This window comes from Bombina bombina, chromosome 9 (genome assembly GCF_027579735.1).
Source record: "Bombina bombina isolate aBomBom1 chromosome 9, aBomBom1.pri, whole genome shotgun sequence".
In the NCBI taxonomy this organism is placed as follows: Eukaryota; Metazoa; Chordata; class Amphibia; order Anura; family Bombinatoridae; genus Bombina; species Bombina bombina.
In genome coordinates, this window is record NC_069507.1 from 64,788,558 (window position 1) to 64,801,544 (window position 12,987).

Sequence of the window (12,987 nt, forward strand, 5' to 3'; positions counted from 1 at the left end):
ACAAAGTTTACCTTCACTTTAAACAACTTTTCATTTTTTACTTCCCTTTGTTGAAGGGAGTAACAATGCACTACTGCGAGCTGGCTAGCTGAACACCATTGGGTGCCAATGATCGTGGTATTGTATATCTTAGGTATGCTTTTCAACAAAGGATTCCAAAAAAGGTAAATTGAAAGTGTTCTTAAAACTGCATGCTTTAACTTTATCAAACTTTTTTTTGAGGGGGTTCTCATGCCTCTTTAAACTATCTTGAGTAAACAAAAATGGAACAGCATAAAAGTAATGCTTATCAATGGTCTTTTTTTATTTTCTTCTCAGCAAGAATCTTGATCTAATTCCGTTCACAAGGGTCTGATAGGCCAGATATTTTATTGTTTCAAATAAAATGTTCTTCCAATCTTTTATTATAGGGACAGTCGACTCTAAAAAAAAAAAAAAAAAAAAAAAAAAAGTATTGTGTTAAAGGATAGATAATCCCTTTATTACCCATTCCCCCAGTTTTGCCCAGCCAACATGGTTATATTAATACACTTTTTACCTCTGTGATTATCTTTTTAAGCCCTCTTCTGACAGCCCCCTGATCACATGATATTTATTGACTTTCGTTTTAGCCAATTAGTGCTGTATTGTGCACAATCCACGGGCGTGTGAACACAATTAAGTCTATATGGCTCACATGAACTAGCAGTCTCCTGTTGTGAAAAACTAATAAAAAAGCATGTGATAAGAGGCTGTCTTTAGTGGCTTAGAAAGAGGCAGGACATGTAGAGGTTTAAAGGTTATAAAGTATATTATATATCAATGTTGGTTTTTGCAAAGCTGGGAATGGTAGTAAAGGTGTCATCTATCTTTTTAAACAATAACAATTTTTGTTTTGACTGTCCCTTCAAAGATTGACAAATTTTATTTCAAATTGGTAGCCAGCTCAAAATATTATAATACCCACTGAAGTTATCTTTATATTTAAAGATATGTAAAAATATACAAAAATATAGGAGCAATGGCTCTTCAGGTGACTGGAATGTAATGGGCAAGGAGTGTTATTCAAAAGCCTCAGAAGCACCCCCCCAAGTTTTCAAATTGCTATACAGCATCTATAATCCTTATAAGTGACCCACTATAGAAGCATTTGTATGTCCGTTACGTATAGGGAGTTGTAGGTATTTTGTGCTGTAAATGTTTCCTGGGGTGGAGGATATCGGTGTTCTCCTCAGAAACCTTTTGCAAGCCGGGTGGCATTATGAAGTAGCCTTGGGTGGGGGGGCAGGAGTGTAATACTTTGAATTTATAACATTTTATGTTCTATCCAATGCACAAATTAGTTAAATAATTTAACATAAATTGAATTAATAAAAAAAAAATATTAGCTTAATTTTGGTTTCATTTTTTTTAGCCAGGTGGTGTGTAAAGATCAGCATGGTGGTGTGCCCCTTTTAATAGGTCCTGGGAAAACACTTGGGTTTCCTGTTGCAGGGGAGAGCTCTTAAGGGCCACAAGTTGCACAACCTTTTGCTTAATAAGTTTCACACTTATATACACAGTGTGACTTGTGTCTGCAAATGCAGTAAAATAGTTGTATATTCACTCTTCTGTCCTTCATATCGGCTTATTTTCACGTTCAGTTGCTTAGCATTGACATGTCATGTTGTTTGGTTTAATGTTTGCTGGTGTAACCTTGGAAAGAGGACTAACTGTTATTTATTTATTTTTTAAAATACTATTCAATTTTTTTAAGGAAAGACGATGACTTGTTCTGTAGCTCATCTTTCTTCCTAGGTGGGGAAAAAATAATCACCCTTCTGTATCTCAATACTGGCTGTCACCTTGCAGTATGACTTTGCATTCCTGAGTTTTGGTAGTTGATTTATGTTCTCCTTGTGTCGCCTGCAGTTCTGCCTATGACGGCTGTTTCTAGAGAGACATGTTGCCATCAAAAAGCTGAGCCGGCCTTACAAAACCAAACGCATGCCAGAGGGCTTTACAGAGAACTGGGCGCTCATGAAATGCGTCAACCACAAGAATGTAAGTCTGCATTTCCTGTGAATGTGATCTAATATGTGTGTCTAACTGTAGCCCCTTTCTCTTATGAGAGTTTATAAATAAGGACCTGCAATTCCAAATTTATATTTTAGTAATAGTAGTATTCTTAAATGAGGCTATAGAACATTGTATATTTATAAATGCATGTATAGATCTACTACTGCTGTGCTTCTAGAACTGTGTATAAGGCTGGGTATGCATACATCACTGTATTTGGAAGGATATATGACTTATTTTCAAATCTTTATAGAAGCTTGTCATAAATAATTTAAAACTGCATTGTTCTGTATGAAAAATAATTATTAGTTTTTGTTTTTTAAGGGGACAGGAAACCCCAAAATTTATTTCATGATTATCAGATTTGCTTCATTGTCTTATCCTTTGCTGAAGGAGCAGCTTTGCACTACTGGCAGCTAGCTGAACACCTCTAGTTAGCCAATCACAAGAGACAAATGTGTGCAGGCCACCAATCGGCAGCTAGCTCCCACTAGTGTATGATCTGTGCGTATTCTTTTTTAACAAGGAATACTAAGAGAACGAAGCACATTCGAAAATAGAAGTTAATTTTAAAGTGTCTTAAAATGACATGCTCTATCAGAATTATGAAAGTTTAATTTTGACTTTTCTATCCCTTTTTACGTAAGGTTCCCTTTGTGGTTTTTAAGTATAGTTTTGTATTTATTTTTTAATTCCTGCATGTGCTTGTTTCTCCCACAAAAAAAATATTTATACATGCTATTTTAAATTAATTGCACCAAATGTAAGGTTCTAGAAATATAACGATTAGTTCAGGGTTTTTTTTACTCAATTAGGAGGATTCCCATAATTTTGGGAAAAGAGTCAGTATTTTTTTTTTATTTTTCCTACTTAGACTGCTCAGTCAGGTTTTATGTAAATTCCTGTTTGAGTAGAGATCTTGTTGGTTAGTCATTGCTGTCGGGATGAGGGCAAGTAGCTTTTACCACTGGGGATTAACAGTATAAAGGATTATGATCCTTTGACCCAGCACAGCTATCACTGAGGTTTTAAATATGGATGTAAGACCAGCTTGACAGGAAATTGCAACCTGCTCCACATTCCTACTGTCATCTAGTCGAGGTGACACATATTTGACTTGTATCTAAAATATATTAAAATATATCCTGTTCATTTTGTAGTATCATAGGAGCAAAGACACTTCAGTTTTGGCCCTCATTTGTCGTCTTTTCTCTCCTCCTTTCTTTTTTTTTTGTCTTTAGATAATTGGGCTTCTAAACGTCTTTACTCCCCAGAAGTCACTTGAAGGTTTCAGGATCTGTAAGTGTCCCACATCTTTAGTTTTTTTTTCTGACTTTTTTGCTCACAATCACAAATTTTTGAAAGTATTCATCATATTAACAAAATTACCCCGTTTGTGCTATTCCTTAAAACTACTCCGGAGTTTTAAGTTACAAACATTTTTGGATAGTTATAGGTTAAAAAAATACACGGAAACTCTGCTAATGTAAAAGTAGTAATCTAAAAATACATTCAATTTTATTGCAACCTTCATTCATTAGTTCTTTTTATGCACCTCTGTCCGCCCCTCACTAGACTGGTGTTTTTTTTTTTTTTTTTTCCTGTGCGGCATCCAATCACATTTTGTGCTGTACGGCAGGTAATGGGATGGATGCTGCATGGAAACAAAATCAGTCTAGTGAGGGGTGGATAGAGGTGCAATATGATAGGAAGTCTGATGAAAGCATGTATTTCAAACGATGCATAAAAAGATATAATGAATGAAGGTTGCGGTAAAATCGTAACATTTTTAGATTATCAGAGTTTACATCACGTTAATCTATTTATTACATATGAATTGTGTACTTCATTTTACTTTTTATATCAACATATTTCTTATGGTAGAATTTACAGTCTCCAAACTATGAGTTGGCTACTAGGTTCCCATCACTGCTACTGACTGGTGGACTGAAGTGTGCAATAAGCATACTAAAACAATGTCAACAAAGCAGGTGAATAACAAAATTTATGCTATGACTTAAAAATGTATGGTAAAATAAATTATAAGTAGTGTGCACATTTTTCAGATTAATACTCGAAGATTTATTAACTCTTAGCTAAGAGGAAATATGTGATATAATTGTTTTAATGTATCTGTGTAGTTACCACCTTTTTATGTGAGTATGTAACTTTAAACTTCTGGTTTAATCTGTTATGTGCATCTCAGAGCATTGATTGACTAATTACAGTTGTGCTCATAAAGTTTACATCCCTGGCAGAATTTATGATTTCTTGGCCATTTTTCAGAGAATATGAATAACACAAAAACTTTTCTTTCACTCATGGTTAGTGTTTGGCTGAAGCCATTTATTATCAATCAACTGTGTTTACCTCTTTTAAATCATAATGACAACAGAAACTACCAAATGACCCTGATCAAAAGTTTACATACCCCAGTTCTTAATATCGTTTAATGCCCCCTTTAACATCAATGACAGCTTGATGTCTTTTTTTTTTTTTTTTGTGGTATTTGTGGATGAGGCTCTTATCTTCTCAGATGGTAAAGCTGCCCATTCTTCCTGGCAAAACGCCAGTTCCTGAAATTCTTGGGCTGTCTTGATGAACTGCACGTTTGAGATTGAGTCAGGAGAGTGAGATGGCCACTCCAGAACTTCACTTTATTCTGCTGTAGCCAATGACAGGTCGACTTGGCCTTGTGTGTTTAGGATCATTGTCATGTTGGAATGTCCAAGTACGTCCCATGCGCAGCTTCCGGGCTGATGAATGCAAATTTTCCTCCAGTATTTTTGATAACAACATACTTCATCATCTTGCCATCAATTCTGACCAAATTCCTGTGCCATCAATTCTGACCAAATTTCCTGTGCCTTTTGTAGCTCACACATCCCCCAAAACATCAGCGATCCACATCCGTGTTTTACAGTAGGAATGGTGTACCTTGTTGACTGCTCTCCAAATGTAGCGTTTTTGGTTGTGACAAAAAAGCTCAATTTTGGTCTCATCACTCCAAATGACTTTGTGCCAGAAGGTTTTGAGGCTTTTTCTCTGTGTTGTTTGGCGTATTGTAAGCGGGATACTTTGTGGCATTTGTGTAGTAATGGCTTTATTCTGGCGACTTGACCATGCAGCCCATCTTTCTTCTTACTGTGCATCTTGAAACAGCACATCACATGTTTTCAGAGAGTCCTGTATTTCACCTGAAGTTATTTGTGGGTTTTTGTTTGCATCCCGAACAATTTCCTTGGCAGTTGTGGCTGAAATTATAGTTGGTCTACCTGACCGTTGTTGGTTTCAACAGAACCCCTCTTTTTCCACTTCTGATTAGAGTTTGAACACTGCTGATTGGCATTCTCAATTCCTTGAATATCTTTTTATATCACTTTCCTGTTTTTATACAGTTCAACTACCTTTTCCCGCAGATCCTTTGACAATTCTTTTGCTTTTCCCATGACTCTGAATCCAGAAACATCAGTGCAGCACTGGATGAAAGATGCAAGGGGGTCTGTCAGGAGTCTAGAAACTCATTGACCTTTTATATACACACACTCTAATTACAAGCAAACAGATCACAGGCGAGGATGGTTACCTTTTAATAGCCATTTCAAACCCCTTTGTGTCAACTTGTCTGCATGTTATCAGGCCAAAATCGCCAGGGTATGTAAACTTTTGATCAGGGTAATTTGGGTAGTTTCTGTTGTCATTAGCTTGCTGATTGGTGGCTACATTTAGACACCAATCAGAAAGTGCTACCCAGGTGCTGAACATAAAAATGGGCCAGCTCCTATGCTTACATTCTTGCCTTTTCAAACAAAGATACCAAGAGAATAATAAAAATATGATAATAAGTGTAAATTAGAAAGTTGCTTAAAATTGCATGTTCTGTCTGAATCATGAAAGTTTAATTTCGACTAGACTATTCCTTTAAGGCACACCCTTTTCAGGAGCTGTTTGAAGATATTTGTATGGGTATATGCTGAATAATGTAAAAGCCAAGAAGCTCTGTCGTCCTGATTGTGAAGTCTGAAATTGATTCATTTTATATTTTTTTTTAAAAAATTACCTCATGCACAGTGAAGATGAAATATATGGATTGGCTTCCATTAATACCTTGTGTTATCAACGAGCATATCTGGACCAAACTATGTGCATTTCTTTCCAATGGCATGGAGAGTCCATCCACGATTCCATTCTTTACTGTTGGGAATTCAACACCTAGCCACCATGAGGAGGCAAAAACAACCCAGCAAAAGCTTAAGTGTCCTTCCCATTCTCCCCCAATCATGTTTACCTCTGTAACTTGGAGGTTTGCGAAGATGGTGCTCTAAAGAAATTTTCTACAAAAGGTGGTCTCTGTCGGCAATAACAATCAGGAGATTGTAGTTCCTTCCTTTTGTCCTAATCCTTCTCAGAAGGAACATTTTGTTGCACAACCTGGATGTGGTGCGTGCTTTTGAAATTCTATCTCCATGCTACCAAAGATTTTAGGCAATCTACCTCTTTGTTTGTGGTGTATGCCGGTAAGCACAAGGCCTAAAGGATACTACTGGTTGAGGAGTGTCATTCGTTTGGCTTATGAAGGTAGCAGGATTATGGCTCACTCTACCTATGCTGTGTTGTCTTCTTGGGCATTTTAGAACCAAGCTTCTATGGAACAAATCTGTAAGGCGGCAACCTCGGTCCTCTTTGGATACATTTCAAAATTTTACAAATGTTATGTTTTTTGCTTCAGCTGAGGCTTCCTTTTGGGGGGGAAAGTGCCTTCAGTTTAGATCTGCCTGCCTTATTCTCCCTCCCTGTCCACTTCTGTGTCCTCTCTAGCTTGGGTTTTGGATTCCCAGCAGTAATGACTGGAATAGTGGACCTCTCCATGCCATGGAAAGAAAATAAAATTTCTTTCCTATGGCATGGAGAGTCACAACGTCATTCCAATTACAAGTGGGATTTTCAACTCCTGGCCAGCAGGAGGAGGCAAAGAGCACCCCAGCAAAGCTGTTAAGTGTAACTTCACTTACCCATAATCCCCCAGTCATTCTCTTTGCCTCTGTCAATGGAGGATGTGGGAAGATGGTGTCTGAAGATATTTAATCCTTTTATGGGTACTTTTCCCTGCAAGCAAGGATTGGGCTATGCTGTGTCCTTGTCAATCTCTTTAGTAAGAGTAATGGTGGCTATTAGCGGCGAGGTAGTCTTTGCTTTATTTCTATATATGGCTATATTACTCTGCACACAGTATGGCACGGCACACAATATGGGCGTTTGGGTAATAGAGCGCAGGTGTTTCTAGCCGCATTCGTGGTCCTCAGCTGGGGAGTTTGTATAAATATGGTGCTGGGGTGTATGACTACATTTGCAACACTCAGTATAGGCGCAGCTCACGATCTGGGCGTTTGTGTAATGGAGTGCCGGGGTTCTCAGCTGGGGTTAATATGGCGCTGTGGTATATGGCTGCTTTGCAGAGCACTGTATAGACGCAACCTTAGTATGGTGCGCTGGTGTCTCCTTAGTGCTGGTGTATTTAGTCACATTCGCGGTTGTCCACTTGATAACAGCTCATTCCCGAGAGTTTATTTTATTTAGCCTTAAGCAGCTAATTCTGTCTTGTCTTACTCAGCTATGCTACCTGCACAGTACACTCTCACGCTTCACTTAGGTGATTGATTCTGGGCTGGCCCTAGGGGGTTATTGCAGCTTACAGCCGCTTAGTTATTTAGAGGGCTTGGTATTTTTCCTCACAGCTAGTCCGGTTATGCAGTTATAACTGGGATTGCTGGTGTTTGGGGTTTTGATAGTATCAGAAACTCCATGGCGGTTTTTCGCACCACGGACTGTGACGTTGGATAGAAAAGCTCCTTCATGGAGTTGACTCAGCATGTTTTCTAATTTAAGCGCTTCCTTCTGCATTTAGTAGGGGTTTTTCAGTTATGAAGCTGTAATGTTCCTTCTAACAGCCTCTGTTTATTTTTATGTTCAGTATTATCTGTAACTTTTCAGATACACATTTTTGTAACCCCTCTCTGTCATGGGGTATGTGTGCGTCTTGGCTTAAGACTTTTTTACAATTCTATACTCAGTCTTCTTATCAAAAGGGTTGTCGCCATCTTGTGGCTTTTTGATGTAAAGACATTTACTTACATAGCCCTTTTTTTATATACCTTCTATGTATTGGATGTAAACCATTTGGTTTGACTACTACAGATATTTCGTCTCAGGAATGAATAGATTATTTGACGTTCTCTAATTTTTCCTTTTCTAATGTCCCTCTAAGATACATTCCTCTTGTTAGAGGTTTATCCGGGGGACAGTGTCTATTTCCACGTGTTTAGCTCTAGTATTGGGACACTTGTATAGGTTACGATACTTTTCTCATTCTGAGGAACTTGTTTATACCTGTACGGTATTACGTAGTTTGCATGTAATTTCCTTAGTTTTCTAAGTAACCTTGCCGATTTCATCTTTTATTTATATTTTTTGGCTCAATGGATGCTTATTTTTATTATTCTGTTAAAATTATCCTTTTTTGTTTAAGGATTTTTTCAAAATATGACATTGTCCTTGTTATTGCATATTCTCTGTAAAGAATTTGCTCAGGCATATCAGGTTATTACTATATGTCCTTTCTATTTGAGGAGACTATTTCTCTCCTTGTTTTTGGTTTAGTTTAGTTTAGTTATCCTTATCAGAGATAATTTGCAGAAAGCCCGCTGGTGGCTTAGTGGTAAGTCACTGGGATATTACCTGAGAAAACCAGAGTTCAAGACCCCAACATGGGCATGACAATATCCCCTTTCCAAGGCTGACCTCTGGGCGGCTTTAGGTTTTCATCTTCATGCATTGATTAATATCAATCTCTCTATATCTAAAATCTTTATCTAAAATCTATATCTAAAATCTGTCTCTCGTGTATGGACTCTATTCCTTTTATATCCCCTCATATTGAGAGGATTCCTGAAAGGGTTTGTGCCTTATGTTAACCTATATAAGTTTCTTTTCAGGTTACCCTATTTAAGTAGGGCAAGCTATTTTAATCTCCCTCTCATTGAGGCTATTTCTGTTATGTCTAACATTTTTGTATTCCTTTTTATTAATGTTCCTAGGACTCTGTTTATTTACCTATATTAGGTATATGAAATCAAGTTTTGATTTATCTTAGATTGAGATGATCCGACTGAGGTTTTTTTTGTTATTACGGCTGGTCCTATGTAGCATTCTTCCTCTTAGAGGTCTATGGACTCTAAACTGATTTAGGTGGGATGTGGACTAGTGCCACCTCTCCTGAAACAGTGGGTTATGTTTTTGAACACAGGTTAAACTCTGCCTCCTCATCCAACAAGTGTTTCCACAGTGGAGTTCTAATAAGACAAGTCTTTTCTTCTAGTCCTTCTAGGACGATTTGTCCAAGGAAGGTGGCATTTTGTGTCCTTGGTAGGACAGTGATCTTAGGGATCTAGCATGTTTATCCATGCTATCTCTCTCCCAGTTTTCTCCAACATAGGTGTGTCCGGTCCACGGCGTCATCCTTACTTGTGGGATATTCTCTTCCCCAACAGGAAATGGCAAAGAGCCCAGCAAAGCTGGTCACATGATCCCTCCTAGGCTCCGCCTACCCCAGTCATTCTCTTTGCCGTTGTACAGGCAACATCTCCACGGAGATGGCTTAGAGTTTTTTAATGTTTAACATGTCTGAACTACCAGATAGATTGTGTTCTGACTGTGGGGAAGCCAAGGTTCCTTCTCATTTAAATAAATTTAGTAAAAATGATGCCCAAGATGATTCCTCAAGTGAGGGGAGTAAGCATGGTACTGCATCATCCCCTCCTTCGTCTACACCAGTTTTGCCCATACAGGAGGCCCCCTAGTACATCTAGCGCGCCAATACTCCTTACTATGCAACAATTAACGGCTGTAATGGATAATTCTATCAAAAACATTTTAGCCAATATGCCCACTTATCAGCGAAAGCGCGACTGCTCTGTTTTAGAAAATACTGAAGAGCATGAGGCCGCTGATGATATTGTTTCTGAAGGGCCCCTACACCAGTCTGAGGGGGCCAGGGAGGTTTTGTCTGAGGGAGAAATTTCAGATTCAGGAAAAATTTCTCAACAAGCTGAACCTGATGTGATTACTTTTAAATTAAGTTGGAACATCTCCGCGCTCTGCTTAAGGAGGTGTTATCCAATTTGGATGATTGTGATTATCTGGTCATTCCAGAAACACTATGTAAAATGGACAAGTTCCTAGAGGCCCCGGGGCCCCCCGAAGCTTTTCCTATACTCAAGCGGGTGGCGTACATTGTTAATAAAGAATGGGACAGGCCCGGTGTACCTTTCGTACCTCCCCCCATATTTAAAAAATTGTTTCCTATAGTCGACCCCAGAAAGGACTTATGGCAGACAGTCCCCAAGGTCGAGGGGGCGGTTTTCTACTCTAAACAAGCGCACCACTATACCCATAGAAGATAGTTGTGCTTTCCAAGATCCTATGGATAAAAAATTAGAAGGTTTGCTAAAAAAGATGTTTGTTCAGCAAGGTTACCTTCTACAACCAATTGCATGCATTGTCCCTGTCACTACAGCCGCGTGTTTCTGGTGCGATGAGCTAGAAAAGGCGATTATTAGTAATTCTTCCTTCTTATGAGGAGATTATGGACAGAATTCGTGCTCTTAAATTGGCTAATTCTTCACCTAGACGCCACCCTTGCAATTGGCTAGGTTAGCGGCGAAAAATTCTGGGTTTGCTATTGTGGCGCGCAGAGCGCTTGGTTAAAATCTTGGTCAGCGGATGCGTCTTCCAAGAACAAATTGTTTGACATTCCTTTCAAGGGGGAAAACACTGTTTGGCCCTGACTTGAAAGAGTTTATCTCTGATATCACTGGGGGCAAGGGCCACGCCCTTCCTCAGAATAGGTCTTTTCAAGGCCAAAAATAAACCTAATTTTCGTCCCTTTCGCAGAAACGGACCAGCCCCAAGTGCTACGTCCTCTAAGCAGGAGGGTAATACTTCTCAAGCCAATCCAGCCTGGAGACCAAGGCAAGGCTGGAACAAAGGAAAGCAGGCCAAGAAACCTGCCACTGCTCCCAAGACAGCATGAGATGCGGGCCCCCGATCCGGGACCGGATTTGGTGGGGGGCAGACTCTCTCTCTTCACTCAGGCTTGGGCAAGAGATGTTCTGGATCCTTGGGCGCTAGAAATAGTCTTCCAAGGTTATCTTCTGGAAGTGATTCATTCCTGTTCCATTAAAAGAACGAGGGATGGGGTTCTACTCCAATCTGTTCGTAGTTCCCAAAAAAGAGGGAACGTTCAGACCAATCTTAGATCTCAAGATCCTAAACAAGTTTCTCAAGGTTCCATCGTCCAAAATGGAAACCATTCGAACAATCCTTCCATCCAGAAAGGTCAATTCTTGACCACGGTGGATTTAAAGGATGCGTATCTACATATTCCTGTCCACAAGGAACATCATCGGTTCCTAAGGTTCGCATTCCTGGACAAGCATTACCAGTTCGTGGCGCTTCCTTTCGGATTAGCCACTGTTTCCAAGGATTTTTCACAAAGGTACTAGGGTCCCTTCTGGCGGTGCTAAGACCAAGGGGCATTGCTGTAGTACCTTACTTGGACGACATTCTGATTCAAGCGTCGTCCCTTCCTCAAGCAAAGGCTCACACGGACATAGTCCTGGCCTTTCTCAGATCTCACGGATGGTAAGTGAACGTGGAAAAGAGTTCTCTATCTCCGTCGACAAGAGTTCCCTTCTTGGGAACAATAATAGACTCCTTAGAAATGAGGATTTTTCTGACAGAGACCAGAAAAACAAAACTTCTAAACTCTTGTCGGATACTTCCTTCCGTTCCTCTTCCTTCCATAGCACAGTGCATGGAAGTGATAGGTTTGATGGTAGCGGCAATGGACATAGTTCCTTTTGCGCGCATTCATCTAAGACCATTTCAATTGTGTATGCTCAGTCAGTGGAATGGGGACTATACAGACTTGTCTCCGAAGATACAAGTAAATCAGAGGACCAGAGACTCACTCCGTTGGTGGCTGTCCCTGGACAACCTGTCGCTAGGGGTGACCTCCCGCAGACCAGAGTGGGTCATTGTCACGACCGACGCCAGTCTGATGGGCTGGGGCGCGGTCTGGGGATCCCTGAAAGCTCAGGGTCTTTGGTCTCGGGAAGAATCTCTTCTACCGATAAATATTCTGGAACTGAGAGCGATATTCAATGCTCTCAAGGCTTGGCCTCAGCTAGCGAGGGCCAAGTTCATACGGTTTCAATCAGACAACATGACGACTGTTGCGTACATCAACCATCAGGGGGGGAACAAGGAGTTCCCTGGCGATGGAAGAAGTGACCAAAATCATTCAATGGGCGGAGACTCGCTCCTGCCACCTGTCTGCAATCCACATCCCAGGAGTGGAAACTTGGGAAGCGGATTTTCTGATTCGTCAGACATTGCATCCGGGGGTGTGGGAACTCCATCCGGAAATCTTTGCCCAAATCACTCAACTGTGGGGGCATTCCAGACATGGATCTGATGGCCTCTCGTCAGAACTTCAAGGTTCCTTGCTACGGGTCCAGATCCAGGGATCCCAAGGCGACTCTAGTAGATGCACTAGTAGCACCTTGGACCTTCAACCTAGCTTATGTATTCCCGCCGTTTCCTCTCATCCCCAGGCTGGTAGCCAGGATCAAATCAGGAGAGGGCGTAGGTGATCTTGATAGCTCCTGCGTAACCACGCAGGACTTGGTAGGCAGATCTGGTGAATATGTCATCGGCTTCACCATGGAAGCTACCTTTGAGACGAGACCTTCTTGTTCAAGGTCCGTTCGAAACATCCGAATCTGGTCCTACTCCAGATGACTGCTTGGAGATTGAACGCTTGATCTTATCAAAGCGAGGGTTCTCAGATTCTGTTATTGATACTCTTGTTCAGGCCAGAAAGCCTGTAAC

The 12,987-nt window shown here is 40.3% G+C and overlaps 1 protein-coding gene across 2 annotated transcripts in view; it reads left to right on the forward strand.

Moving 5' to 3' along the window:
* Positions 1-1,926: 1,926 nt before the first annotated feature.
* Positions 1,927-12,987, forward strand: part of MAPK8 (mitogen-activated protein kinase 8) — a 64,408-nt gene continuing 53,347 nt past the window's right edge. Inside the window, exons 1-2 of one of the 2 annotated variants that reach the window (XM_053692176.1) lie at positions 1,927-2,022; positions 3,279-3,340. In XM_053692176.1, the coding sequence (XP_053548151.1) occupies positions 1,966-2,022; positions 3,279-3,340 (119 nt within the window). In that variant the 5' untranslated portion in view covers positions 1,927-1,965. Of the gene's footprint in view, positions 2,023-3,278; positions 3,341-12,987 lie in introns of those variants that run through there. The other variant, XM_053692175.1, reaches the window with a different exon arrangement.